Raw genomic sequence first — 27,405 nt, forward strand, 5'->3', positions numbered from 1 at the left:
GTAAAATAAGCGTTTGGGGCAAGGGAGGCTGAAGGCCGTCTTGCTGAGCTTGCGTCAGCCCAGTGTTGGGCAAGAGGCGACGTGCAATTGGGCGCTTTGAAGGAGCAAACAGAGGTTCCGACGTCCAGCTATTGTAACCTTCCCCAGGTGTAAACGTCTGCGAGGGGCCTTTCCCACGATGAGCGAGACACGGGCTGGAAAAAACATCCCCCACACTCCCCCCCGGGGCTACATTCTCCTCCTCCCACTGAGAAATTCAAAAGTGACCCTTTCCCCATCCCAGCTCTGCCCGGCAGGTAGCTCCTCCTCACCTGCAGCGCTTCAGAGTTAATACAGCACCACGAACTTCTTCCATTTGGGAAAAACAAACACAATTGAAGAAAAGCGAGTTAATATGTAATTATGGTGGACGACAGGTGCTGCCATTGCATTCAGAGGTATAGCTAGGCTCCTGTGGCTGGCAGGAGAAGAACCTCCTGGTGATTTGTGACTAAAATGTGAACAATTTTTTCATTTTTAATAGGAAATTTAGTGCCACTCTGCTCTTAATCTCTTAATATCTTAATAATCTCAACAGCCAGAAAATAAATGTATCATTTGTTGGGTCTGATGCTGAAAAATTGATTTTTCTGCTAGTACCCCAGGAGCTGGATTAGCCCCATGGCAGCACGGAGCAAGCGGAGAGGACAGGGTCCTTTGCAGGGACTGTGCTCCATGGCGCTGTGTCATGGAGATGCCGGACCTCAACTCCCATACCCCACATCCCGAACCGGGGAGATGCTTTGCCTTAATCTCACTCCGGGTCTCTATCCCATCCCAAGTGGCTCATCTCTGCCAGAAAGATAAGAAGAGCGAGCGCGTTCGTGTGGCTGGAGGCGTGACACTCTCATGTGAAGAAAGCAGCCGCCCACCGTGGGACCTCTCTCGCTGGGCTGGCAGGCGAGAGGGCTCTGCTCCCGGCGAGCAGGCGGGATGTAAGTTAATCATCTGCCTGCAATTAACCTGTGGCCTCCCTCCCACGCCCACGGCACACGCGGGGCAGTGCTGTAGCTTTAACGCGGGCGGTGGAAGCGGGAGGGAGGACAGCCCTGCCAGAAGCTGCCGCAGATCCTTCACTGCTGCCCGTGCCCTGGCCATGGGGAGCCGCAGCCTCCTGGCCGCCATCCTGGCCACCATCCTGGCCTCCCTCCTGCCGCTCCCCGCCGCCCCCTCGGCCCACCGCAAGCTCCTGGTGTTCCTCCTCGACGGCTTCCGCTTCGACTACATCGACGACAGCGAGCTGGAGGGTCTGCCGGGCTTTCGGGACATTGTCAACATGGGGGTGAAGGTGGATTACATGACGCCAGACTTCCCCAGCCTCTCCTACCCAAATTACTACACGCTGATGACGGGTGAGTACCTGCCTTCCCTGCGATGCTCCTCGCAGGGTGCCGAAGGGGAGGGCAGCACCCTCCGTGGCATTTTCCTGCAGAGACGGCGTAAAAACAACAGAGGTCTTGCTTTTAGCTGGGAGTTTAAAAGCACTCACGGCGTTACAGCTCGGTAGGGCTTGTCTGAAACCTGCTCTGAACTCGGAAACGCCGCTTGGAGCCGATTTTTGAAGTTCTGCGTCTCTCCCGCAGCACGGCCGTCCAGGGCTCCCCGGTGGGAGCGCTGCTGGGGGCTGCTGCATACAGAGCATAAAAACGAGCGGGGAACGCACGGAAAATGAATGCGGAGCCCGCTGGCCGGCTTTGCAGTTAATGACAAGGCGTGTAAACGGAGGGGGGGCTGAGAGAAGAACTTACTTTCAGCCGGCAGGTCTGTTTCGGCACATTCAGAGTTAAACAGAGTTTCTGCTTTCACAGGTCCCTGTCTTAACCTCCCCCTACTTCCTTGTACTTGTAAGATAATCGGGAATAGCCACATAGAAAGGCATGAGGGATTTTTTGCTTTTGCTCCCCTACACTTTGCCTTTTTCTGGCAGCCCAGGAGAGGCTTGCAGAAAATGGGGAGGATGGTCATAATTTTCACGGTGCTGATTTCCTTTTAAACGACGCGGAGCGACACATGATTACAGTGACCCTAGGAAGGTGCACAGAGTACAGCTGAGAAAGACACCCTGGAAACAACATTTAAGTTAAAAAAAAAAACCAAAAAACAAAAAACAAAACAAAACCCAAACAGGAAAGTTTTTCTGGAGTTTCCGATTGGGTTTTTTTCCCCCAGAGTTATTTAACAAACGAGACATCGCAGCTAAGGGGGAGTGAGAAAATCTGTCCTCTCCGAAGATATGTGGTATCTTCTGCTGTCCTGAACAATACAATGCCCAGTGGTCTGTACGCCACTTGCTGGGAAAGCAAATAGATGCCATTGTAAGACAAAAATCTGACATCAGTTGTGCCCAGCTTGTTTTGAAAGCGCTTAACCCCTTCCTCCCTCTCCTGGGAGAGAAATGCCTTTCTCTTGCTCATCTCTGAACGGAAAAGAGTACGAAGCCATCACCGGTTTGTTGTTTGTTTTTTTTTCATGACTTGATGCACATGCAGGAACGCAGAGCAAATGTCACTGCCACGACTGAAAATGGAGGTGTGACTCCACTGTGGACCTTGTTCTTTATGTGTACGTAGGCAGAGCGGCTTAACGCTTCATGTGCAAAAAGCTTCTTTATTAGAGAGAAGAGGGAAAGCGACTGCTTTCCCTCCTTACCACATTTAACCATCACTCCCATTAAGTGCGTATGCGTGGAGTGACGTCTGTAGTCAGCCTTTCGAGGAGTTTTGAAAAAGCCCTATTTTGTACTCACAGAGAAGGAGTTTTGTTTTAGATGATGAAACACCGCTACTAGACTTTTCACGTTTTTAAGGTACCAGGGTTTCTACACCCCAGCTTGGAGCAATGAGACAACCTATGAGACCAAACTCAACTCTTCTTGCAAATCTCCCGGCCTTCACGATGAGGATCTCAATGCGAATACAACTTAACTGCAAATAACAATTCGCCTTCCTGACACATGAGTCACAGCGGTGTTAGATAGGGCAGGAACCAACTGAGGACCAAGTCTAGGGGATGAACATGCCCAAAGGAAGATCCGAGACTGCACTTGAGCCTCTAGGGTGCTAGTGGACCCCGTGGCTGCGTCCTGGGTAGATCCCATGGCTGCACTGTTCTTAGCCCCAACGCCATGGCATGGTCCCCACCGAAAAAAGACACCACGTTGAGTGACGAGTTGATGGAGGGGCTAGTGAGTGAGAGGTGATGGTGGGAGCATGGGACACGCGGCAAACATAGCATTGGCTGTGCCGAGTCTGTGCACTTTCGATTCGCAGAGCTGGGACAGCTTTTAGAAAAAATTCTGCATGGCAGGGTGACATGAGCATCGTGCCGTAGTGACCCGCTTAACTGTGTCCCCATCACTGCTGTACGGGCAGGAGAAGGCTTACATCGCATCTCACCAGTCATGCATCTCCGCTGGGGTCGGGCGGGCCTTAACCTGGTATTGTTTCCATTTGCAACTGGGATGTGCGGGACTTAAATGTTGCCACAGTTTCTTCAGAGAAACCAGGAACTACAAGGACAAGTGGTTCTTCATATCTTGTCCTACACTGCTGCTTCACGAGCCATTAAGAAACTCACGTTTTAACCTCCAAATTGCTGTATTTTAGCATTTGTGAATGGGGTTTCACAGTATATTGACTTTTTTTTCAGCTAAATCAGTTTAAGAAATTTCTGGCCCCACCTGCCCATTCCCACCCCTGGCTTGTTCATTATATGCCAACACATTTTTGGATAAACACTGCCGTCCCTTCTTTCTCTGCCCATTTACAAGGAATTGTGGCCCCACATGTGTTCAGGAGCATACACAGCTGCCAGATCTAGGACAGAACGTGATGAAAATGCTGTGGTTTGGATGTATTTCTCTCTTGCGTCTCTCTGTTTGTGTGATCGAGGCCTCTCCTTTCTGCATACTGCCCTTCACCCCACATCCACGCAACCTTCATGACTCCGAAGAGGTTTAGTTGTTGCAGAGGGAAGTTCTCCCTCATTTGGAGGAGGACCGTGGACTCTGCTCCTCAGACACCATCACCATTGGGACAGGTCAGTCCCCTCAAATGAGAACTCACCTCCTTCTCCTGCCCAGACCTGCAGGAGGAGGTTATGGAGGTCAGCAGCATCTGCCCCACCACGTCTCATTGCAGATGCTGAACTGCACCCCTCAGCCCTGCCAGAAGGTAGTGTTCCTCTGCAACAGGCAACCAGCAAGCAATAGCACATCTGCCCATTTATACGCAGGATCTTCTAGTCATTATATTTCACTTTACTGATGATTTCAAGAGGGCAGCCCAATTAAATTTAATATTCACGAGGAACAGCAAGTTCACTGAGATTTTCAAAGCTGTAACCAAATAGATGCAACCATAACTGATGACCAAGAGCCATGTACCTAAAAATAATTAACTAATGTGTGCTAATGTGACGCATGCCCCCTTTTGCTGAGGCTAGGTGCTAGGTGAAGCACAGACACGGCGGGAGGAATCGGTAAACAAAGTGTTGGAAGGGGAGCAGATGGAAGGAGGTGACTCGCCCGTGGTCACGCAGTGCTGCAGGGCAACGGCAGAGCTCTCCGTGGGTCCCCCTCCTACTTAAATCTGCTGCTGATGTTATCCTGTGAGAAGAAATTTGCTGGAGCTTCCCCAAGTGACACAGAAAGCCTCAGCCCAAAGCCTGGGGCCTGCCTGGAGGTCTTTTCCCTTCCTCCATGACTACAGCAACCATGAGAAAGAAAACCAGAGCATAAAAACAAGACAAATGCTAATGGTTTGGCTTCTTCATGCAAAGTCACCCAGTGATTCAGAGCTTGGGGAGAAGCTCCAGTCTCCCTGCAAGCCAGAGCACGGCGTCATGACCTGCTGTTTGCTTGAAGAAACACCAAATAACAGCCAAGTCATTGCTGGAGCAAAAGGAACTCGCTGACGTGCAACCAGAGAAGTTTTGTTACAAAAATCTGGTGTGCAACGTAGCCCAAGGATGTCCCAGCTTAAAATCCCACTCTTTGAAAAGCAATTTTCTCTAACAACTTCATTACTGCTGTGTTTCTCAGTTTTGACTTCCGCAGCAGCGTAAAGACTGGTTCTTGGGTGGTTGGGTTGTTTTCTGAGCTGCTAGACTGAATCCTACCTGGTGTCCTAGCTCCCCACGCTCCGGTTGTGATATTGCAGTTGTTGACCTGAAAGGCACAGCGTAAAATGGTGAATTAGGTAAAAGGAGACGCTGCTGCTGACACGTGTGTTTGAGAGAGCTTTGCGAGGCTCAATGTGGACTTGGCAAGGGAGGGAAGAAGGAGTCCAAATACGCGTATCCCAAAAGGCTCACTTAATCACACCATGTGCTGTTTGTTTTGCAAAGAAAGGAATTAAGACCACAAGCCACCTCGTTTTTTTTTTTATTCTGTGGGGAGCTTTTAATATTTCCCTTTCCCTGCCTGCGCCTGGCTCTGCAGGGAGCTCTCACGCCAAGCTAAATGGAAAGTCTGAGGTCCCCCCGTGATCGCTCCAAGCACGAGTCATTGCTTCGGAACCCTTTGTGCCGTATCTCTCATGCTGAGGAGTTTGGGTCCCCCTCGCCTGCCAACCCACCGGCCTTGGGGGGCTGCTGGGGGACCCCCAGCTCCTCTGAACCCCCCGCAGCTCCAGGCATGTGGGGGCCCCTCACATTTCCAGCCTCAGCCAGCATAAACACAGGCAGCCGGTATCACATCTGAGCTGGAAGCTTGGGGAGGATTTATTTTCCAAGATCCTAACAACAAATGAGGTCTTTTCTGGCAGGTCCTCCGTGAGGACGCAGCAGCCACTGGTCAGCTGTGCAGCCCCGCGTCCAAAAGCCATGTTTCTCTTGGCCTCCATGGGAAGCGGAGGGAGTCCCTGCTCCAGAGAACGGTGGGTGGGTGGAGAGCTGCTTGGAGAGGAGCCTCTGTGTCCCTCTTTGGAGAGAACCTGATCTTAAATACTTGGCAGAGAAGCTATGAGATCCCGTGAGGGCTTGTGGGATGGAGGAGGAGGTTGAGCAGATTGTGTTTCAGGCCTCCTGAACCCCAAAGTGAGGCCCGTGGTCTTCACAGGGCTGTCCCACACTTGTCATGTCCCAGCGATGGCATGTTCAGGGCTTCTCTAAAATACTGAGGTGGGGCATGGTGTTTTCCCAGCCACTGTGGAAAAGCCCTGCATGTGCCATCACCTTCTCCTCTGCATGGCAGGAGGGAGAGAAGCAACATGGCAGGTCCCAAGGATGGGTGAGAGTCAAGGTCTACTCTGCCAGACTGAAGGTTTCACGCATCTTCTGTGTTTCTACCGTCCTTCCTCTGCTCCTCACCCACAGTGTTGGCATAGTTGACTGGTGAGGGGCTTTGGTGGGTGATGTTGTGGTCTCATAAGTAGCCAGTCTGCTTCTGTTTTCCCCTGAGCACGGCTAACCTTGACATTCACCACACCCAGTTTATTCCACGCTTTCTGGGAGCAAATGTCCTTCAGGCTCCCACCCCTGGGTCCTCTGGGGGCTGGCTGATGTGCACAGGTACTAGTACATTTGTTGTCTGCTGTGAGAGGTCTCCTGGTTTACGGCACAGCATCTCCACTCTCCATCCACTTGGGACCCGGAGGAAACCCCGTCTGGCGATGGCTCTAGCAGATGCCTCTTTTCTGCTAACTCCAGCCTGGTCCGGGAAAGGACGCTGACAATTTCTGTTTAAGCAGTTAAGCAAGTTTTTAAGCACATAAACAACACCTGCACGTTGTCTGAGACATAAAAAAAATGGAGAGTTAGGAGCAGAGCAGGGAAATTTATTATCGGCACACGTGAACTGAAACTATCTCAGCTTCACCGTCCAAGCTGAGAGAAAAACCAGAAGGACACAAAGAGCATGATGAGTGGCGAGGGAACGGGATTTTTTCTTTTTGCTCCTCTTTTAACCGCCACAGATGCCAGCAGTGGCAAAGATTTACAAGATTAGATTTGTGACGTACAGTTTTTAAATCAATAGTCTTCTCTTTTTCTTGGATTCAGTACCTTTGCATTTCTAATATTGTGTGTCGGGAAGCAAAAGAGCACGAAGAAGTCTGTGTTAATACTACCGAGTGGCAGGGAAGGGGTACTATCCTAGCAAGGACAGGCTGGAGGAGAGAGTGGGAACCGGGAGGGTTTTTCATTTTCACGTTCTTCATCTCGCTTTGTTTACTCACCGCCTGCAGGAAGGCTGCAATGCCAAGTGCCAAGATTCTTCTCTTTCACACATACACAAAATGTTGTAAAAATCTGTGTTTGCTTTCTAACCAGTTAAAAAAATGGAAACACTTTCAAAGTGGAGAACAGAAAGTTTTCTCTAACGCAAGTTCATACGCTACAAATGGAAGCAGAGAGGTTTTTTTCCCTTCTCACTAGCTACAACCTCACAGCTCCCAACTACTGTATCCACTACCAGCTATTAGCAGCAGTAAGGGGACATTCATGTACCAAGGTATTTACTTCTTTGCCCAGAGCTGGGGTCGCAGCTGATGAACAGAAAACTTCCAGAGGCTCGTACCCTCTCTAATGGTGCTGGCAGCAGCTTTGCCCATGGTTTTGTTCAGGTCCTCTGTAGTGCTCGGAGCTGTGGTGCCCTTGAGCCATAGCTAGCTGAAGGTGGTCAGGTGTCCCAGCGTGGTCCCTTAGCCCACTGCTGCCACGAAGTTCAGGAGACTGACCAACAGCTTGGAGCACCTGCTCTCCAGGGACACAAGACCTGCCTTCCCAGGAAAGACATGGACCCTTTGGAGTGGGTCAAGAGGAGGCCAGGGAGATGCTGGGAGGGCTGGAGCCCCTCTCCTGTGAGGACAGGCTGAAAGAGTTGGGGGGGTTCAGCCTGGAGAAGAGAAGGCTCCGGGGAGACCTTCCAGCCCCTTCCAGTCCCTAAAGGGGCTCCAGGAAAGATGGGGACAGACTTTTTAGCAAGTCCTGTTGCAACAGGATGAGGGGTAATGGTTTTAAACTAAAAGAGGGTATATTTAGACTAGATATAAGGAAGAAATGTTTTATGCTGAGGGTGGTGAGGCGTTGGCCCAGGATGCCCAGAGAGGTGGCAGATGCCCCATCCCTGGAAACATTCAAGGTCAGGTTGGACGGGGCTCTGAGCAACCTGGTCTGATTGAACGCATCCCTGCTCATTGCAGGGGGGTTGGACTAGGTGGCCTTTAAAGGTCCCTTCCAACCCAAACTATTCTGTAATTCTATGATTCACAATAATGCTGTGTATAGCAGAGATTTTCCGTGCCTTTTGGTGTGATCCTACTTGGATTGCAACGTCTACCCTGATGAAGGCTAAGGTGTTTCTGCTTTGAATCTGTCTGGTATTGGAGGTCACAAAAAATTGGAAAGACTTTGCCCGCAAGTTCTTCTGGGAACATAAATTGTCCATGCACATCTTGCAGCTACTTTTTTCGCTCGGGGGCCTGCAGATGGCAGGGCCAATCTGCCCAGACCACAGCTCCACCCCCCTCCCCCCACCACCTTCTCATGAGCCCTGGTCTTCTCCAGGTCACTTAAGGTTTGGCACAAGGGTTTTGTTTTTTCCCTGAGGTCTTTCTTTTTCAAAGCAGGGCAGATGAGACCCAGCAGGGGGAGAGCAGAGCAGGGCAGAGCTGGGCCCTTCAGGATGCTCTGCTCACAGAAGGCTGGGGATGGCAACACCACGGTATCTGCTCCAGAGTGGGAACTGGTGACTTTAAAGTCCTTCTCTCTTCCTCCTCACAGCAGGAAGCGTGAGCAGAGCATTTCCCAGGGTAAGACACCCAACAGGTCTCCTGGGGGGCTGGAAGTGGGGTGAGGAGCTGATAGATGAGCAGGTCTGGGTCAGGATTTAGGTGACTCTTCAAGCAAGGGCATAGTGGAGGAAAGACATTGTGGGGAGGGAAGGAAGGGGAGAAAGGGAACTGCATGTCTCACTTTGGCTGTTAAAACTTACCTACCTTATGTGTGCACTGCTGTTTGCGTGGAGGAACTTCACTCCTCCCCAATCTATACAGCCCCACGGCAGCCTGTGCTTGCGTCTGGTCTTGTCACTTCCCAGGGAGCGGGGACATCATGGTAGGACAAAGGTCTCACCGTAGCGGCACGGCATGCGTATACTATTCCATAGTACGGTAGATTTAGCTAAATGCATGCACACATGTTCATCATCAGGTGGATACCGCATGGGTACAGATTATGGTTTGTGGATTATGGGTTTCAGGTGTGCCGCATTGGCTAACATCCACGCCATGGGTTCTCTGATAAATCTGAGTTGCTCAGTGCAGAGACAGCTTACCTCCATTTTGTTGCCCAATGCACCAGGTATAGCCTTGTGCATCTGCCACACGCTGCCTTCCTTTTAAAAAAAAAGATCACCAAGTGTCTCAGAAGAGCATTTTCTCCTGTAGATTTAGATGCAGGTGGTGCCTATATGACGTACCGTGCCGACTGGTGATCCTACATGCAGTTAGTGAAAGACCACCGAAGGAAGAAGAGGTCATTTGGAAGCAGGCAAACGCTGCAGGAGCACATCCTCCAGTTTCCAAATCTCACATATGGTCAATGTAGGGTGCACAATGCTCAGCGTTACTGTGCTCTGGTCGTGGGTGGCCAAGTGGCTGTGTGTTTTGTTGGTTGGTTTGTTTTTTTTTTTTTTAATTTCATCTTTGTTTTGCATAGATTCATTTGAAGGCTGACAAAAGTGCCTGGAGACATGGGAATGTGCTTTAGACAAAGCCAATGCTGTAAGAAGTGTAGTGTCCAAGTAAGCTCCATCACACAGACTTGCAAATGCTTTTGCTGGCTCTCTTCCAGAAGGATACAGCCGTTATCATATTCCTGGGAACTATACCCTCTTTGTTTTCCTCTGGTGCTTGAGGAAGGGGTGCTTTCTACTACAATTGCAGTGAGTTTAACTAGCGAAATCTGTATGTTGAAATTGCTTTTTGGCCTGTTTTTACTTTTGTAGCTCTTAAGATAATGCTCGATTACAGAGGAAAGCTGCAGTAATGGAAGCCATAATAAATTCGCCTTGTTATGGCAACTGTCTAACACCATTTGCTGTTTTGATAATCATTAAAAAGGAGATAACCAAAGGTCATTTTCTCAGGATGGAGAAAATAGCTTACAACGGGGGATGTAAAGAACTTGGGTTGTACAGGTGACTCAAAAGAAATTTGAGAATTTACCTTAATTCTGTGTATGACAGAACGTCTTTGAGGGGGAGAAATGCCAGCTATTGCAGGGCTTTTTAATCCAGTGACCAAGGCACAGAACAGCCACAGCTGACGATTAACAAAGGTCTAAAATAAAATTAGAGACCAGGCATGCCTTTTCTGAACAGTGTTTACCAAGATAAATATTGGGATGAGCAACCCAAGGAGGAGACTGTTGGGTTGAGATTGTGTTGGGGTATTGAGATGGCTGAGATGGGAACTGAGCTGGGTATTGACATCTTCCAAGGAGGCCCAGGGTCTTTCTGGGACACGGGCTTCAGGCAAGCAGACATGAATGGCTCCAGGCAGCATTAAATGGTCATGTCTTTTGGTCTGACTGCTCAGCTGATGTTCCCTTCTGGCCCTGTGAACCAGGGATGTCCGTAATGAAAACTGATGCCTTATAGTCTTCTAAGCCTCTTTGAGAGAGTTGGAGTCCATGGAAGAATGAACTTGTCTGATGTGGTGATCAGAAGAATACTGTCCTCTGTATCAGCGCACACACACTTAATTAAACTTCCCAACAACGCTACAAAGAACGATCTCCATTCTATTCCTTAAAGAGGTGGGCAAACTGACAGCAGACCTTAAATCCTATAGGGAGCTCACATCAGCAGCAGCCGGAGCTCATTGCTCCTCTATGAAGACTACACTATACATCACACAAATACGTGACCTAACAGCTTCAGCACCGACCTGCAGGTTTCCCCGTTGCCTGGGAACTGGCACCAGCTGCCTGCCCGCAGTTTAGCAGGTCGAGATACACTCAGGAGTACGTGGCCTTCAAGAAGTTGAAGAGATGGGGTTGTCCTTTAAGTAGGAAGGCTGCATTTTTGATGCACTGTGGGGGCTTCCTTCTAGCTCTTCTGGGACTTACAGCAAAGAAAGCACGTGGCAGCCTAAGGAGGACAGATTACTGCCCATCCAGTCCACCAGTTCTCCTATATTAAACCTATTTGGTTTAATATGGTAAATAGTGACAGCCACAAATTGGGACTGCCTTTCTCCACTGGGGGGGAGGAAATGTTTTGCATAATTGAAATACTTTGTAGTAGGGGAGTTCAAAATCCATTTCAAGGTCACATGTAACCAAAGTATACACAGTTCTCTGCTCACAATTATGCCTTTTGAAAACAAGCATACCAAGGTTATTTCGGTTCTGATCACCACGCTCAGCCTCACAAGAATCAAAGCCTGTTATGTGGATCCTTGCAATATCGTGACTCACCAGCTAACGATGACAGTGTCTCACACATGCATCAGCTGGTGCTTTTTAAGATACGAAAATCGTGAACTCCCGGTACAACTGAATCATCAGCATTTCTTTTTCCATTTTTGTTAATTCACCTCCAGATTAACTCCTAAAATACGGTGTCTTCTCTTCTGACAATGACAAGAAGTGGAAGACATCTCTCAGCTATTATATACTAGTTTCTTGTAATATAAAATTGCCCAAGGACCCCCAAGGTGCAGTAAGAGGGGTGAAAATGTCTGATGAAATGACTGCTGTCCCCACAACCAAGCACAAATTGTGTTCATTTAAAGGAAAAAAAAAAGCTAACAATAACAGAAAACAAAAGTAATATATAAAGGTTTTAGCCTAGTTTTTGCTTGTTTGTGGAAAACCAATGTGCTCCACGGATAAAGAAGAGGGGAAATGCGAGTTTCCCAAACTTTATCCTATGTTTCCAGATCATGCTCTTATCACTTCCCATTCACAGACTGCTTCCCACAGACCCCTGGGTCTGTGAGCTGGTGGGTACCTGAAAATGGGCTCATGTTGCATGTGTAGAAGGAGCTGGGCATCAGCCATGCATGTGGCACCTGTGTGGGCTGCCTCTGCTGTGGTTTGTGTGTGCAGACCAGGAATGGCATGTTGAGCAGGCCAAGTGGTGCAGGATTTGTCCAGCTCTGGGGCCCTCAACATAAGGACATGGACCTGTTGGAGCAGGTCCAGAGGAGGCCATGGCGATGCTGGGAGGGCTGGAGCCCCTCTGCTGTGAGGACAGGCTGAGAGAGCTGGGGGGGTTCAGCCTGGAGAAGAGAAGGCTCCAGGGAGACCTTGGAGCCCCTTCCAGTCCCTAAAGGGGCTCCAGGAAAGCTGGGGAGGGACTCTGGATCAGGGAGGGGAGCCATAGGATGAGGGGTAATGGCTTCAAACTGGAAGAGGGGAGATTTAGATGAGATATTCCGAAGAAATTCTTTGCTGTGAGGGTGGTGGGACACTGGCCCAGGTTGCCCAGAGAAGCTGTGGCTGCCCCATCCCTGGAGGGGTTCGAGGCCAGGCTGGACGGGGCTTGGAGCAACCTGGTCTGGTGGGAGGTGTCCCTGCCCAGGGCAGGGGGTTGGAACAAGATGATCTTTAAGGCCCCTTCCAATCCAAACCATTCTGTGATTCTATGATTCTTCTGGCCTCAGCTGTCTAAAAGTTGGCTGTCTAAAGCTAAGCTCTACAATTAATAGAGAACAATACGCACCTCCAGAGGGTAACCCCTCCCAACCTTAGGTGCCTGTCTTAGGATAGCATGAATTGTTTTCTGGAGGTGCATCGTCTTCTTCATTGAAGAGACCCCACAGGTGGCTGACAAGCTTCAACAACTAACAATTAACTTTTAAGTGGCTGATCTGGGGGATATAGAGAGCTACCTAGAGGACCTTAACTGGAGGTAACAGAGTCAAGAAGATCATATAAGCACTTGCAAAGTTAAGAGGTCCTGAGTTCAAATCAAGGCTTTTCAGCTGATTTGCTGAACGACCTGGTGGTAGCAGTGGTGGTGTTGGTGGCGTCCTTTTGCTGGAGAATACCTGTCTGATGGTGCTGTTTTTTTCTTCACCCCTACAGGTCGCCACTGTGAGGTCCATCAGATGATTGGGAACTACATGTGGGACCAAAAGAGAAATGTATCTTTCGATATTGGTGTGAATAAAGAAAGCCTGCTGCCTCTCTGGTGGAATGGATCGGAGCCTTTGTGGGTCACAATGACGAAAGCAAAAAAGAATGTTTTCATGTACTACTGGCCAGGTTAGTACGTCAAAAATCGCTACCATCTTAACGGTGCATCTTTACATCTAAGCACTCCATACTCTGTAGGATGGCTTTTTAATACACTGAAATACAGACAAGAATTATGACTGCTTTACTAACCACTGGTAGAAATGAATTATCTTTTCTTAGGCCGTGACAATTTGCACATGCTCAGAAAGGAAAAGACTGAAGTGTCACTGGTGGTAGCATTCCACCAAACGTTACCTTCAAGGGGGTTGCTGGCTTTCAGACCATCCCCTTCTCCACCAACTGCTCATTCCTCTTGCCTACCTGGAGCTTCTGCTGTGCCAAATGGTTCACAGAGCAACGCTGTAGATCAAAGTTAAACAGTAACCATCCTGCCCCAAAGCATGTTTGGTTTTAACCTGGAAATTAGTGACCGAGAGCTGAAGATGATCTACTCTGTGGGGAAAGCTGTGGCTGCTCCATCCCTGGAGGGGTTCAAGGCCAGGCTGGACGGGGCTTGGAGCAACCTGGTCTAGTGGGAGGTGTCCCTGCCCAGGGCAGGGGGGTTGGAACTAGATGATCTTTAAGGTCCCTTCCAACCTAAACCATTCTATGACTCTATGACAGCAAAATCCAGCTGAAAGCAAAGCATCCTTTGGTGAGCTGGAGTGAGCACTGTTGTCTTCCATCATTAACTCAGATGAGGCCCCAGTTTCTCTGAGTCTGAGGCGTTCATTTGGAGGGACTTGGCCTTTCCATTCCTCATTTGTGGGGTATTGGACCACTGAAATTGTCAGGGTTGTATAATAACGAGTCTTTTTTCACAACACGGAGTGTACCCTTCAGCTGTCCATTTAGGGACCCACATGGAAATAAATGTTCCAGCTACGCAGCCGGACCAAATTCCTTGTAAGTTACCCAGCTCCTCAACCTTTTGACCTTTTAAACTCTGCTACCTAAGCAGCATGCAAATACCCTCACACATGTAACTGCAGGCTCGAGGACCACGTGTTGGAAGAGCTGTACTGAGTACAGCCGGTGCCAGTGGGTTGGGCAGCAAGAGCTGACTCACGCCATGGGCTTTCAGCCAGCTCATCTTCTGCATCCCAATGCTCGTGTGCCTGGTCACGCTCTTTCCATACAATGTGGCTAATGGCATCCCAGGAGAAAAAAAAAAATAAAGGCCACAGTTCTCAGGAAAGGAAAGAAAAGAGAGAACCAAGATGAAAAACGTTGAAAAGCCATCCAGAGTGTTTCTACAGTAATGAAGAACGAAAAGATCTGAGAGTGACAATATTGCCTTACAGACTCAAAGGCAGTCCAAGGGACTGGAATTACAGGCTAGATATAATAGTTTGGATCAGCCCTCAAAAAAAAAGCTGCTTCTTATTGGAGATAACCCAAGTGACCTAACAGCGGTGCAAATAGTGGGATACGGAAATTATACAAGAATGTAGAAATTCTTCTAAAGATTTACAAAAAGACCTGTTTCTATAGACTATTCATTTTTAACTACGAATGTAACTGCACTGACTAGGTATAATTATGTACTGAATAGACGTAACAGTCTACAGAGGGCTACTGAAATCCGAAAGAACAGTATCACTTTCCATTAAATGCCTTTGGACTTTACCTAGCTCCTTCATGTTGCCCTTTGAGCAGCGTCTCCCAGGGAGAAGACGCATGAGGTGTATAGGTATGTATCCCCGTATGCATATTTATACGCCTCACACTTATCTCGATACTATTTCCAGTGTAAAACTGCACAAAGAACAGCAGAGCCTCCCTTTTCCCAGTGCTTACTCTGCCGAGTCTATGCATTGACTCTTACGACGCTGATGCCCTACTTATGCCAGGGGGAGTTTTTGTGTGAATCTGGTATTTTAGCTGTGGGCTGTGACGTGTACATCTGTCTGTCATTAATTATTTATCTGTGACTGACGACCTTTGGCAAAGTCATCCGTGACTCAGTTCAGCATATACTTCAGCACATGCTTATTTTTAAGGGTGTTCATGTTCTCCCCACCTGGAGTATTGTGTCCGGCTCTGGAGTCCTCAGCACAAGAAGGACATGGACTTGTTGGAGCGGGTCCAGAGGAGGGCCACGATGATGATCTGAGGGCTGGAGCACCTCTGCTATGAAGAAAGGCTGAGAGAGTTGGAGCTGTTCAGCCTGGAGAAGAGAAGGCTCCAGGGAGACCTTAGAGCCCCTTCCAGTCCCTGAAGGGGGCCTACAAGAAAGCTGGGGAGGGGCTGTTTGCAAGGGCATGTAGCGATAGGACGAGGGGCAATGGTCTAAACTAGAGCAGGGCAGGTTTATATTAGACATAAGGAAGAAGTTCTTTACACTGAGGGTGGTGAGACACTGGCCCAGGTTGCCCAGGGAGGTGGTGTAGGCCCCATCCCTGGAGACATTCAAGGCCAGGCTTGATGAGGCTCTGAGCAACCTGATCTAGTTGAAGATGTTGCTGCTTATTGGAGGGGGGTTGGACTAGATGGCCTTTAGAGGCCCCTTCCAACCCAACACATTCTGTGATTCTATGATTCTCAAAGGCCACACTGACCATACAGAGTCGGGCACAAAGCAGGAAGCAGGGTCAAACTATTGAACTAAAACACGGGGCAACTGGGCCACAGTGGGAGCTCAGGTGTAACTGGAGTAAACAGAAGTGAACTCAAATGCAATAGTATTCATTTATTACATTTTCTCCCTATGATTTTTTTTGGAACTGTTTTCTAGTTCCATAGTTGGGACGTAATCTTTTCTTCTAGATTTATTATTTTAAAGCTTTAACTCTTTAAAAGGCATTTGACTGGGGAGTGATGCCAAACAAAATGAAATAAAAAATAAGGGTTTAGTAACAGCGGTGGGTGGAGGTCCCACAGATGTTTGCACTGAGTAGGATCTGCTATTGTTGATTAACTTTCCAGCCTGCTGATATACCGCGGCTTAGTAATGAATCTTGCAAATCTGATAAAGATCCAAACAGGAAACGTTTGGGAAACTGTTAACAGGAACAGCAGTCTACAGCCAAATTCATCACACTTTGTTCTGGAAGATGCTATTTTCTCTTTAGCCAGCGGTGAAGAGAAACGAGACCAACCAAACGTAGCAGAAACGCGTTGCGAATGCCAGCGAGCCGATTCCCAGGGTTAGCTTACACCGCGGCCATTTCCTCCCCAGAGCCAGTTCCAAGCTTTGCGAAGTCTGAACCCAAAATCTGCTGCGTCGTATTCTTCCCTACATTCCTCTCTCGTTGCACAGTCAGTGATTAAATGAAGACAATCCAGGCCCCCTGCGAAGGGAGACACAGAGCAGGAGGAGGGCTGTTGACGGCGAGCACCCATCCATCACAGCTTTATTTGTGAGCCCAACGTAAACACGGCCAAGACAATTCGTGGGCAGAATTCTTCTGGGCTCTCCTGCCTCTAGAAGCGGAGGAGCCAAAATACCACCGCGCCGGGGGTCCCAGGTGCCACTGGTGCCAAAACGCAAGCGCTTGGCTTGTACGGACATTTTTCTGCTTTCTTCACGGCGTTTATTAGGCGGTTTCTGCTCTTCAAGGCATTCCTGGGGAAAAAGTCGTGTATCCTCTGGCTGTTTGCTAAGTAAAACACAAACAGCTAACGCCCTACGTGGGGTGAAACGCGCAGCCCAGGTTGCCTGTCGGGAGCACGGCTGCTCCAGTGGATGGAGAAGCCCCAGAGGAGTGCGAGAACATCCCAGTGGTCCCACAGAATCACACAGAATGGTGGGGGTTGGCAGGGACCTCTGGAGATCATCTAGTCCAACCCCCCGCCAGAGCAGGGTCACCCAGAGCAGGTGGCACAGGAACGCGTCCAGGCGGGTTTGGAATGTCTCCAGAGATGGAGACTCCACCACCTCTCTTCACCACCAAAGCCAAAGCTTTATATCGCTCCTCCTGCTCAGCCCAGTGGGTAGTGTCACCCCAGACCTTCAAGCTCCTTCATCTTTCAGCAGCCTATGCAACCGCTTCAGCTGAAGCGCAGCGACATCTTTTCTCAGCACTGAAATGAGAGAAAGAGGTAAAAAAAAACCAAAAACAAACAAAAAAGACTCTAAACCCAACCTTTCAACATTTAAGCACAACATTTACCAGACCAGGGAGCTCGTCTGGAAAGTTTTCAGAACTTTCTGTTATGACATGAGGTGTCCGACTGTTAAAGCAATGTTTAGAAATGCAATTTAAAGCTGGCAGGGGTTCAGGTCTCTGTGTCAGATAGATAAAGAGGAACCTACATATCACTGCGAAAGGAGTGCTTATTCCTGCGCCGGTAGTTCCGGTCTTTAAACAAAAGTATAGCGTCATACAAAACTGTGCAGAAAGGCATCTAACATCACCTCTTAGCAAATACACTCCATCTATTTGCAGTTTAAACAAGAAAAACTTAACATTCCCTTTGTCTGGCTCCGAATCTTTTTGAATTTCCTTTCCCATAATATTTAAATGAGAAAATTTACCATCTGTCCTGGCCTCTACCAAAATGAAATTTAAATATTAAAGGATCTTCATGGCCAGTATTTTGGAATTGTAACGAGCCTTAACATCAAAAATCCAATTTTAAGTTCTGCCCATCACAGAGGCCAAAAAAAAAAAAGAAAAGAAAAAGGAAGTTCTTGGTGTCTAAGCAGCCTGAATTTTCAGTGTTACTGCCAATGAACTGCACACTTGAAGACCAACATTTAGTGGCCAAAATGATTTCTAATTGTTGCTGCCTCCGCAGTCTTTTATGTCATGCTCATCACTTGACAATTTAGAAATAGCAAAGATATCTGAGCAACTAAAATATCCCAGATCCCCAAGAGGTTAATGCTTCCAGCTAAAATTATCTCATGAGTAATTCTGAAGAACGTTATCTGAGAAAATTATAATCTGATGTCAGTATCTGAAGAAGAAAAAAGAGGAAAAATCATCATATTAGTCATTGGCTATGAGCAATCAACCACCCGAACTAAAAAACTAGGCATTTCCAGTGCGTTCCCAAACGCGTCCTTAACTTCTTGCCTGGATTTGGAGACAATCTTTTCCCAGATTCAAGTGTCAGAGGAGAAATTGGATCTGAAGTTCCAGCTCAGTCTTGAAATACTAGCAAAGCCCAGAGAGGACTACTGCATCACCTCCAGCACCTGGGGGAGCTGAGAACCCACGTTCTGCTGTTGGTGGCACCCAGGAGACTGCAACTATGCACCCTCAGGGCGGGGGGCAAGGGCTGCTGCTTCCTGGAGATGGCTTCAGGTCAATCATGGAGTACCTATTTTTTGATGATTTGGTTAGGTAGCAGCCGGGACACAATGTAATTTCTTGAAGGTGCTGTGTACAGACGTATCGAAGTTTTACTGGGGGTGGTATGGAGTCAGTTCTTATCAAGTTACCTACAGGCCGGTCATCCAGGTTGCAGATTACTTTCCTGGTGGAGACATAAACACTAAAGTATCTCCATGCAGAAAGGGGAGAATCAAGTCATATAAGTTTGGGGCAACAGGGGAAGAACAGTGAGCACCATCACACACTCCCACAATTTTTCTAAAAGCAACTTTAGATAAGGTTTCAAAAATGTTTAAGTATGTTTTCATTAGTTGACTACGTGTTCTGTTTATTGTTGCAAATAATTAATTCTTGCAAATAATTAATTCTTACTACTAATTAGTTGTAATAGATGGGGTCCCTTGAAACACACAAAGAATGTGGAGATCTGAGAGCTGCTACTATGGAACATTGAGGGAAAAGGTGGAATCTGTCATGTGTGCTCATGCTCTTTAGCTTTTGGAAAGGCTAACTGCCGTATCATAGAATCACAGAATGGTTTGGATTGGAAGGGACCTTAAATATCACCTAGTTCCAACCCCTCTGCCCTGGGCAGGGACACCTCCCACTAGACCAGGCTGCTCAAAGCCCCGTCCAGCCTGGCCTTGAACCCCTCCAGGGATGGGGCAGCCACAGCTTCTCTGGGCAACCTGGGCCAGGGGCTCACCACCCTCACAGCCAAGAATTTCTTCCTAATATCTCATCTAAATCTCCCCTCTTCCAGTTTAAAACCCTTCCCCCTCATCCTACGGCTCCCCTCCCTGATCCAGGGTCCCTCCCCATCTCTCCTGGAGCCCCTTTAGGGACTGGAAGGGGCTCTAAGGTCTCCCTGGAGCCTTCTCTTCTCCAGGCTGAACCCCCCCAGCTCTCTCAGCCTGTCCTCACAGCAGAGGGGCTCCAGCCCTCCCAGCATCTCCGGGGCCTCCTCTGGACCTGCTCCAACAGCTCCATGTCCTTCTTGTGCTGAGATTTTTGATTTATTTTGGGGTATGTTTGTTTGCGTTTTTTGGGTTCAGCTTTGCAGTCCTCAGCACATGTAACTTAACCGGCCTTGTGCAACTCAGTGAAGATTTTTTAAAGTTTCCTAAGCTTAAATAACCTTTCACGGTACTCCTGAGAAGTCCCGGCCAGAAGCCTCTTAGCCCAGCTTATCCTGGAAGTGGTGTGCTTTTCCCTCTGCCCCCGGTGTTGCACCTCAGTGATGTGAGCTTACGTGGGTTGAGGTGCAAGACACCAACAAATTCTTTTTAGTGAGTGCCCCAGTGCGCGAACCGGTCCAAATCATCCCCGAAAGGAGCTCTGCTTGCTCTAGTGCCCTCTCTGTGCATCCACCCCCTGTTCAACCTTCTTCACCCCAAGCAACGAGTCAGCTTCTGACAGTCCTTAATGCCTAGTCCTTTCATCCCAAAGGAGAAGCAAAGTGACCCAAATGAGGGCAGATTCAGGCTAAGGCTTAAGGTTGCCTTTTTCACCTGACTGTGTTGCTGTATACAGAGGCCATTTTGCAAAAGATATCCTTTTTTTTAATTATTCTTTGAGCCCCAGGAATATGCCAGAAAATGCCTAACTGTGATGGGAGGACTCTGGGGCTCTTGAAAGATAATTTGCATGAATCCCATGTTTCTGAAAGCACAGTTCTTTAAAATATTAATGTTATTCAGCAGCATAGTAACAGGAGAGCAAAAGGGCAAAAAAACCCACAAAAACATGTTTTTGTGTGTTCAGGGCCATGTTCTCCTGTAGGATTTGTTGCCATAAATTTCTGGGCCACAAAACAGACTGTATTTTGCAAGGAAGGCTGCAAGTAACCAAGAGAGTTAATTGGTTTATACTGTTTTAATAAGACCTCCTGGGAAACAGATTTAATTGTGGAGTGCCAGTATCACATAATAAAATGCGGTTTATAGAGGATATTACGATGTAAGATACAGCGTGTCTACCTGGAAAGTATTTGCCGAACTTTCATGAAACAATATCTAAATCTATTCTGTTGGCAGCCTGGAAACAAGGCTATGTGGCTGCAGTAGTTAAAATGAAAACAAGCTAGAAATTTAGGTGGAAACTAACAAGGGAATCAAGACTTTTAGCGTGGGAAGGTCACACGGAGACCTTCCTTTTAGAGAAGGAAATAAAAGGATCCAATGTATGGTCATCAAACCAACCTCTCTCCCTTTTTCCCTTCCCTGGTTTCCTGCGGGGAAGGCGTAAGGTAAGTAAAGGCGCGGGGAATTTACAAACCTGAACTTGGCCCCCACGGTGTGGGGTCTGTGATGAAGGCGAAACAGCAGAGCTTACCACAGTTTTCGCTCGTAGGTTGCGAGGTCGAAATCCTTGGAGTCAGACCAAGTTATTGCCGCGAGTACTTCAGCGTCCCAACGGACAAAAACTTTGCGGATGCCATCAGCGACGCTCTCGAGTCTCTGCGGTACGTCACCAGACCGGTGGGGCTTCCTCTCTCAAGGATGAGTATTTGGGTTTACTGTCAGCTTTGCTGTTGGGAGATTTTCGGGGTTTGGCTCCCAGGTAGGAAGATGGAGGCTGAGACTGGTTTACAGTACTGTCGTAGAAACAGGACCATTACAGAAATTGGCCCTTACATGGAAAGATGTGCTCCTCTTTTCATATGTAGGTTACAACACAGAGTAGACATCCCGACTTACTATTTTTAATTTGCTCTTTCAAACAACTGCCAGATCAGTCTGTGAGTATCTGTTCGCTGACCTGCAAGGGCAGACTTTGAAATGCTTGGATTTAGAGAGAGCTCCTGGGAATTTGGAAATTCTGAAATTTCATCTCCAGTCACTTGTTTACGAGACCAATGCTTTGGCTCCTTCAGCATTTTAGAACATCTCAAGCTCAAAATTTTGGAGTGGGCATTCATTCTGTGCAAATATGAAGAAGAGAGAAAGAGAAGAGAAGAGAAGAGAAGAGAAGAGAAGAGAAGAGAAGAGAAGAGAAGAGAAGAGAAGAGAAGAGAAGAGAAGAGAAGAGAAGAGAAGAGAAGAGAAGAGAAGAGAAGAGAAGAGAAGAGAAGAGAAGAGAAGAGAAGAGAAGAGAAGAGAAGAGAAGAGAAGAGAGAATGGAATATTGCAGTTGGAAGGGACCTACAAGAATCACCTAGCCCAACTGATGGGAATGATGGGAATACTTCTCTCAGACAACTCCTAGGAAAAATGTGTGCTCCACACCCAGCTTTCCAGTTCCACCATCTCTCATCCAAACATTAACAAGGGACACAATTCCACATAGGCTGAAGAATCAGGGAAGATTGTACCACCACGTGCGGAGCCAATGCCTTACTTTAGCTACAACTAAGCTTCCTCTTTTAAAACCTTGTTGGTTCCATAATTTATCCAATCCTCAGATACACTTCTGCTTTACTACTTGCAAACTGCCATAGCGATTTGAATCTGAAAAGATTCACATTCATATGTCGGATGTTGATTTTCTTTGAAGTAAAGGCTCCAAAATGATGAGAGAGCTGCTGGAGAAGTTGCTCCCAGTTGCACACTGGGTCCTGCTGCACAGATGCACAGATGCTCCCAAATCACACTGTCATTTACAGCACGGGGCTTAGAGAAAAGCTGCTCTAGAACGTGTGAGACATTTGATGCTGAAATGATCTAACTTAAATTTCAACAAAGTTATCTGCACGTGACATGAGGAGGTCCTATGTGCCATACGAGGCTTTCTGGAGCTTCCGCAACACTTTTAATTCCATGAATAAAAAAGGGAATGGAAAACTGAATATAGCTCTGACTTCTGGTGGAAACCCAGAATTACCATAGAAAGCTTTTTGGTCAGGTATCATTTGAGGATGGGTCAGGATATGCCTGAAGCTTCCTGCCTGGTTTCTATGAAACAAGATGCATAAGGCTGCTCTGGGCAGTTTGCAGCTTTGTAACTGTCAACATGATGGAAAGCGGGGCACAAACTGCTAAAAGTTCCAGCCCTTGAAGCTGCTCTTTTGGGCAGCTGGAGCCCATGGAGAACATTTCAATAGCTAATTCACCCCGAGTCACAAGGCTGCTTGCTGCCGCCTTGAAAAGGGCAGGGACACAAGAGTGTGGGCAGCTCGCGAGAGGCGAAAGCTGGTGATTTCAAGAAAAGAGCAAATCCCTGCCACCACGATGTCTGCCATAAAAGCCAGCTACAGCCTGCTGAAGAGCCCAAATCCCACAGATCGTCCTGAAGCTGCTGGAGGTCCCGTCTCTGGTGTCCATTTACACACCATTCCTCTTGAATTTCTGCCTGGGTTCCTTTTCTTTCAACTGAGTGCCCTGTCTGCAGTAAGGCAGGGAAGAGGAAAAAAGAACAATGGCTGATAAAATTAATAATCAGTTGTGGGTGTAAATACTGCGGGGACTTACGATAAGAAAGGAGGGTAGAGAATGAACAGGTTAAAAATCAGGTAGGTCTCCTTTATCCTTTCTCTCCTTCATCCTCTTTGTTTACTCCTTTAAAATTCAGCAAACAATTTTCAGAGCTGCTGGGCCAGCCCATAAGGAGCAAAGCCTCTGAAATGCCCTTACTGTAGGCGTATTCTTTTAGCAGGAGTTAGCATCTCTGGGTAGAAGAGTCTCGAGCTGCGTTTCATTGTCATCTACAGCCTTTGCAAGAGCTTCTGGCTCCTGTAAGCTGTTCAAAGGCTGGAAAATCCAGCGTGTTTGCTTTCCACACCCCAACTAATTGAAAAAGCCCATTAGGCTGAGGCTGGCACTAGCTGTATGTGGGAAAACAGCCTGTGGCGAGAGCACAGTGCCTGGAGCAGTGCCTTGCTCCGTTGCACCGATGGCGGGTATCAGTGGTTAATGACCTGCACTTATGCTCCCAACATTACCGAACCTTACTGGGACTCCAGGGTGGAGAGAGTAAGCCCTTTATTGTGGCGTGGTGGCTTAGGGGTTGAGTTTGGGCACAGGAACGTCCCGACCCATCTTAACTTCACCGGGGTTGAAGGGAGTTTATCAATGCCCTCTGCAAAGGCAGGAGAACCTAACTCATCAGGGAGCCGCTGAGCTCCTCTTGCAACCAAAGGAAACCATCCTTCAAGGAATATTCTCCAGTCTCTTCAAACAGGTGCTTTGAGATTATTATTTAGACCAAAAATAGTCAAAATGAAGTCAAGCGCACATTTTTGGCAAGTAAAACTATAACCTCCCATATATATTTTCCACAACTATAATTTAAGGGCTCTTGTAACCTCCCTGCCTCCCTGGACAGGGGTCATGAAGTTTGCATGGTACTTGCAAAGTGTGTTGATAAAATATAAAACCCTTTTTGGTATGGCCATCGATGCCATCCAACTTTCTTCAGCAAGCTTTCCTTAGCCATTTCTTTTGAAAGTTACCAGTGCTGGGAGAAGACAGGACTAACACAGTTAGAAAGACAGAGTACTTCTCCCACGCAAACCATGATCAGAGGTACCTAGTTTTCTTAGGAGAACAGGCAAAAAAGGTAAACAAAGTCAAACTCAGTCTTACAAGCTCTGGATGTGCTGTATCCGATCCTGAAAACTTCTAAGCATGCCGCCTGACTGGAACCCGTCCCATTGAAGTCATGTGTGAAGTTGAACGTTCATCCTTCCTAGCACTCAGCCCTCACTGAGAAAGATCACCACAGCCTAAATAAGACCACTTGTTTTATGCAATAAATTTCTTTCCTAGCTTCCGTCTTGATCGAAATGATCGTTTAGTTACAGGTGAGAAGACACAAAGCAAAGTAGCTAACTAATGCAGGCACTACAGCAGAAGAAAGCTATTTTGGGGGCTTGGAGCAACCTGGTCTAGTGGGAGGTGTCCCTGCCCAGGGCAGGGGTTGGAACGAGATGGTCTTTAAGGTCCCTTCCAACCTAAACCATTCTATGATTCTAAGATTCCATTTCAACAGGTTCAATGAGTGTCTATGCAATATAGAAATTACAGGGTTAAATTTCAGAAATTAATTTGTGCCTAATACAGATGGAAAGCAATGCTTAACACAAAACTGAAGGGAGGGAAGGGCTGTTTCATTTGAATGATTTTTAAAATCACGAAGAGCAAGAAACACTGTTCTGTAGGGCCAGAGGTGGAAAAATTCCCACCACGGCAGAGACCTTCAGCTTCCTACGGGACTGCTCTTCTGAGGCCGTCAGCAAGCTTGCAAATGCAAATGACAGACTCTAATTCATTCATTCGGTCCCTCACCTCTGATTTTTTTCTCTTCTGCCTCACTCATTACACCAGACTGCTCGGGTGTCTTTAATCAGAGGAGCTGGACCTGTCAGGGCATCACACAAAGTCTTTTTGTAGGGATCTTGATCTGGATGAGGGCATGTATTATGGATGGCACACCCTGTCATACGTTAAGTACAGCAGAAAAAGACTGGGTTTGAACTTCATGAGCATAGATTTGCGATTTTATCCACACGACTGCTCTCAGGGAGCTTCACGGTGGACTGTAAAGTGGTCATGAAAATGTAATTAAGCACTGATGTATGCGCAATCCCAGCTAATTAGGCTGAGGGCAGTCAGTGCAGAAACGTGTGATCAGCCAAACTTGTGCAACTCTGAGATTACCGTAGTTTCCCTTTGGTCATATTCCTGAATAAAAAACCCATCTAGAATCTCACCCCAATTCATACCACTTGGGATTTTGCAAGTTCATGGAAGAGCCTGTCCTGAGCAGACCTCGGTGGTTTGGAAGACCTCACACAGGAGAAAGCCAGAAGTGCCAAACTTTAATTAAATCACATTTGACTGGTAATGCCCACAATCCTTTTAATAAGGGTATTCAGCACAGAAATTAGTATTTCTTCTGGGTCTTTCTTTGTTGTTAAAGGAAAAGCCGCCTTCCTAATTCGAAGAGGTAGGAGAGGGCTGCCAGGCCAGCCTGTGCTTGCACATGGACATCTTTACCTGGCACCTCCGATGGTGGTCCAGCAGACTCTGGGCGTGTGACAGCGGGTAGGAAAGCACTGAAAATAGGGTTTTGTGGCTCTATGTGTTGGTGAGAACAATAACGCCAGCAGATGGGAGGTCTCCATGTGCGTCAGCCTCTGACTCCTTCCCCTCCCTCCCTCCTCCAGCAACGGCAGCGCCGAGATGGCCGCGGTGTACTACGAGCGCATCGACGTGGAAGGCCACCACTACGGCCCTTCGTCCCAACAGCGGAAGAATGCTTTGAAGGAGCTGGACAAAGCCTTGAGCAACATGATCAAGCTCATCAAGGTGAGTGGCGTCCGAAAACCGAGCTCCTGGGTGCATTTGGAGCAGGCTTTTAAAACTGCTATTTGTGGCACTGCTGAGAGCCTATTTAATGCCTGTTAATTGGATGCGTTGGCTGTAAACTTTTATTTCCTGAGAAACGGAGGCTGCTGAGATCATGTGGAAGTCAAGGCACCGTTCCCCTGGTTTTTATTTTCGTCGATGGTGTTATAATCCTCCTCGTGGATTATTATACCGATAGCCCCGGGTAGCCATAAACCAATGTACGTGTTGCTCCGTTTATAACTTGTGTTGCCAGCTGGGATTTATAGTAGGCAAACAAATCAAAATGGCTCGCTTCCTAAGGTTTGTGAAATCAGACAATTAACTTTTATAGCAATTTTTTTTAATGGCATCAATCAGAACTCTGTACTTTAAACTTTGTTTTAAAAAACATTATCTAAATGATTTTGCAGTGAGGAAAGGAGGACACCACGCTTTCTGGTAAACATCAATTGTATGAATATTTCTGCCAATGATAAATGTTTCAGTGGGGAGAGGAATATGTATTTCCAGTTTCATCAAATTATAAAAGCTCTAATGCTAAGTCATTGTGTTTGGGAGGAGAAGAGGGAAGCGCCCCTGCCACAGGTGATACCATGGCAAATTTGATCTTCCCCAGCTGTTTTGGCCTACTGTTGAAGAACAGTGAAGAACAGTGGGATAAAACCCTGTCTAAGACCAACTGGGACAACTGGTTTGTGGGACTGGGACGTAGCATCTGGTTGTTTAGCAGGGGGGTGGATTTATTTTGGCAAATCTCTCCTTGGCGCTACCCTCTTAGACCCTTCCAGGGCAGCAAGTGGACGTCCACCATTACAGGTGGTGGCAGAGCATACCACAGGGCATTTGTGGCCGAGCTCCTTCAGGCCAACTTCTACTAAATCAGTGGAGGTCTAATGGGTTTTAAAATTTGCCAGTGGGCACAGACGGTGTAAACCGCTTACCTGGCCGTAACAGCTGTCATTCTCTTCCTTCACAGAGCAAGGGCCTTCAGCATGACCTCAACGTCCTCCTCTTCTCCGATCACGGGATGACAGACATCTCTTGGTCCGACAAAGTGATCGAGCTGAAAAACTACATCAACATGAGTGACACCATACAAATGAAGGACCGAGGTCCTGTCGTGAGCCTCTGGCCAGCTCCAGAGAAGCACGCGGAGGTAAGTACAGCTCTTTCATATTTATTTAGTTTTGCATTTCCTTGGGTTTTTTTATGACTGTTGTGTCTTTGGTTTGCTCATAACATCCAAATTCTGCTCTCAGAGATGTGTGTAAAAATCAGCCTGAGGCTCTTACGGGGATTCAAACTTGGATCCTGTGATGCTTTTGTGATGCTGCTTTCTGAAGGAAAGCCACACCCGGCAAATTAAAAAGCATGATCTTTCGCCATTATTTGGCACAGATACGCGCTTTCAAACCCCACCACTATGTGCTTCTGATAAACAGCTAAAAACTTTTAGCTCAAAATCCGCTTTTAGGATTTTATATATATATTAGTCAATTTATTGACACCCTAGCTGGGATTTTCCAATGATCTGGAGGAGGTCAGGCACTCCCATAGCGTTTGAGGAATTAACTCCATTAGACCAGAAGTGCAAAAAATAAATT

General features: G+C 47.5%; 1 protein-coding gene across 1 annotated transcript in view; it reads left to right on the top strand.

Moving 5' to 3' along the window:
• The first annotated feature begins 947 nt into the window (after nt 1–947).
• Nucleotides 948–27,405, top strand: part of ENPP6 (ectonucleotide pyrophosphatase/phosphodiesterase 6) — a 36,628-nt gene continuing 10,170 nt past the window's right edge. Inside the window, exons 1-5 of the mRNA XM_063336492.1 lie at nt 948–1,391; nt 13,075–13,254; nt 20,865–20,976; nt 25,618–25,759; nt 26,778–26,957. Coding sequence (XP_063192562.1) covers nt 1,136–1,391; nt 13,075–13,254; nt 20,865–20,976; nt 25,618–25,759; nt 26,778–26,957 — 870 coding nt within the window. The 5' untranslated portion in view covers nt 948–1,135. The remainder of the gene's footprint in view (nt 1,392–13,074; nt 13,255–20,864; nt 20,977–25,617; nt 25,760–26,777; nt 26,958–27,405) is intronic.

The sequence above is a fragment of the Chroicocephalus ridibundus genome, chromosome 5 (genome assembly GCF_963924245.1).
Source record: "Chroicocephalus ridibundus chromosome 5, bChrRid1.1, whole genome shotgun sequence".
Lineage (NCBI taxonomy): Eukaryota > Metazoa > Chordata > Aves > Charadriiformes > Laridae > Chroicocephalus > Chroicocephalus ridibundus.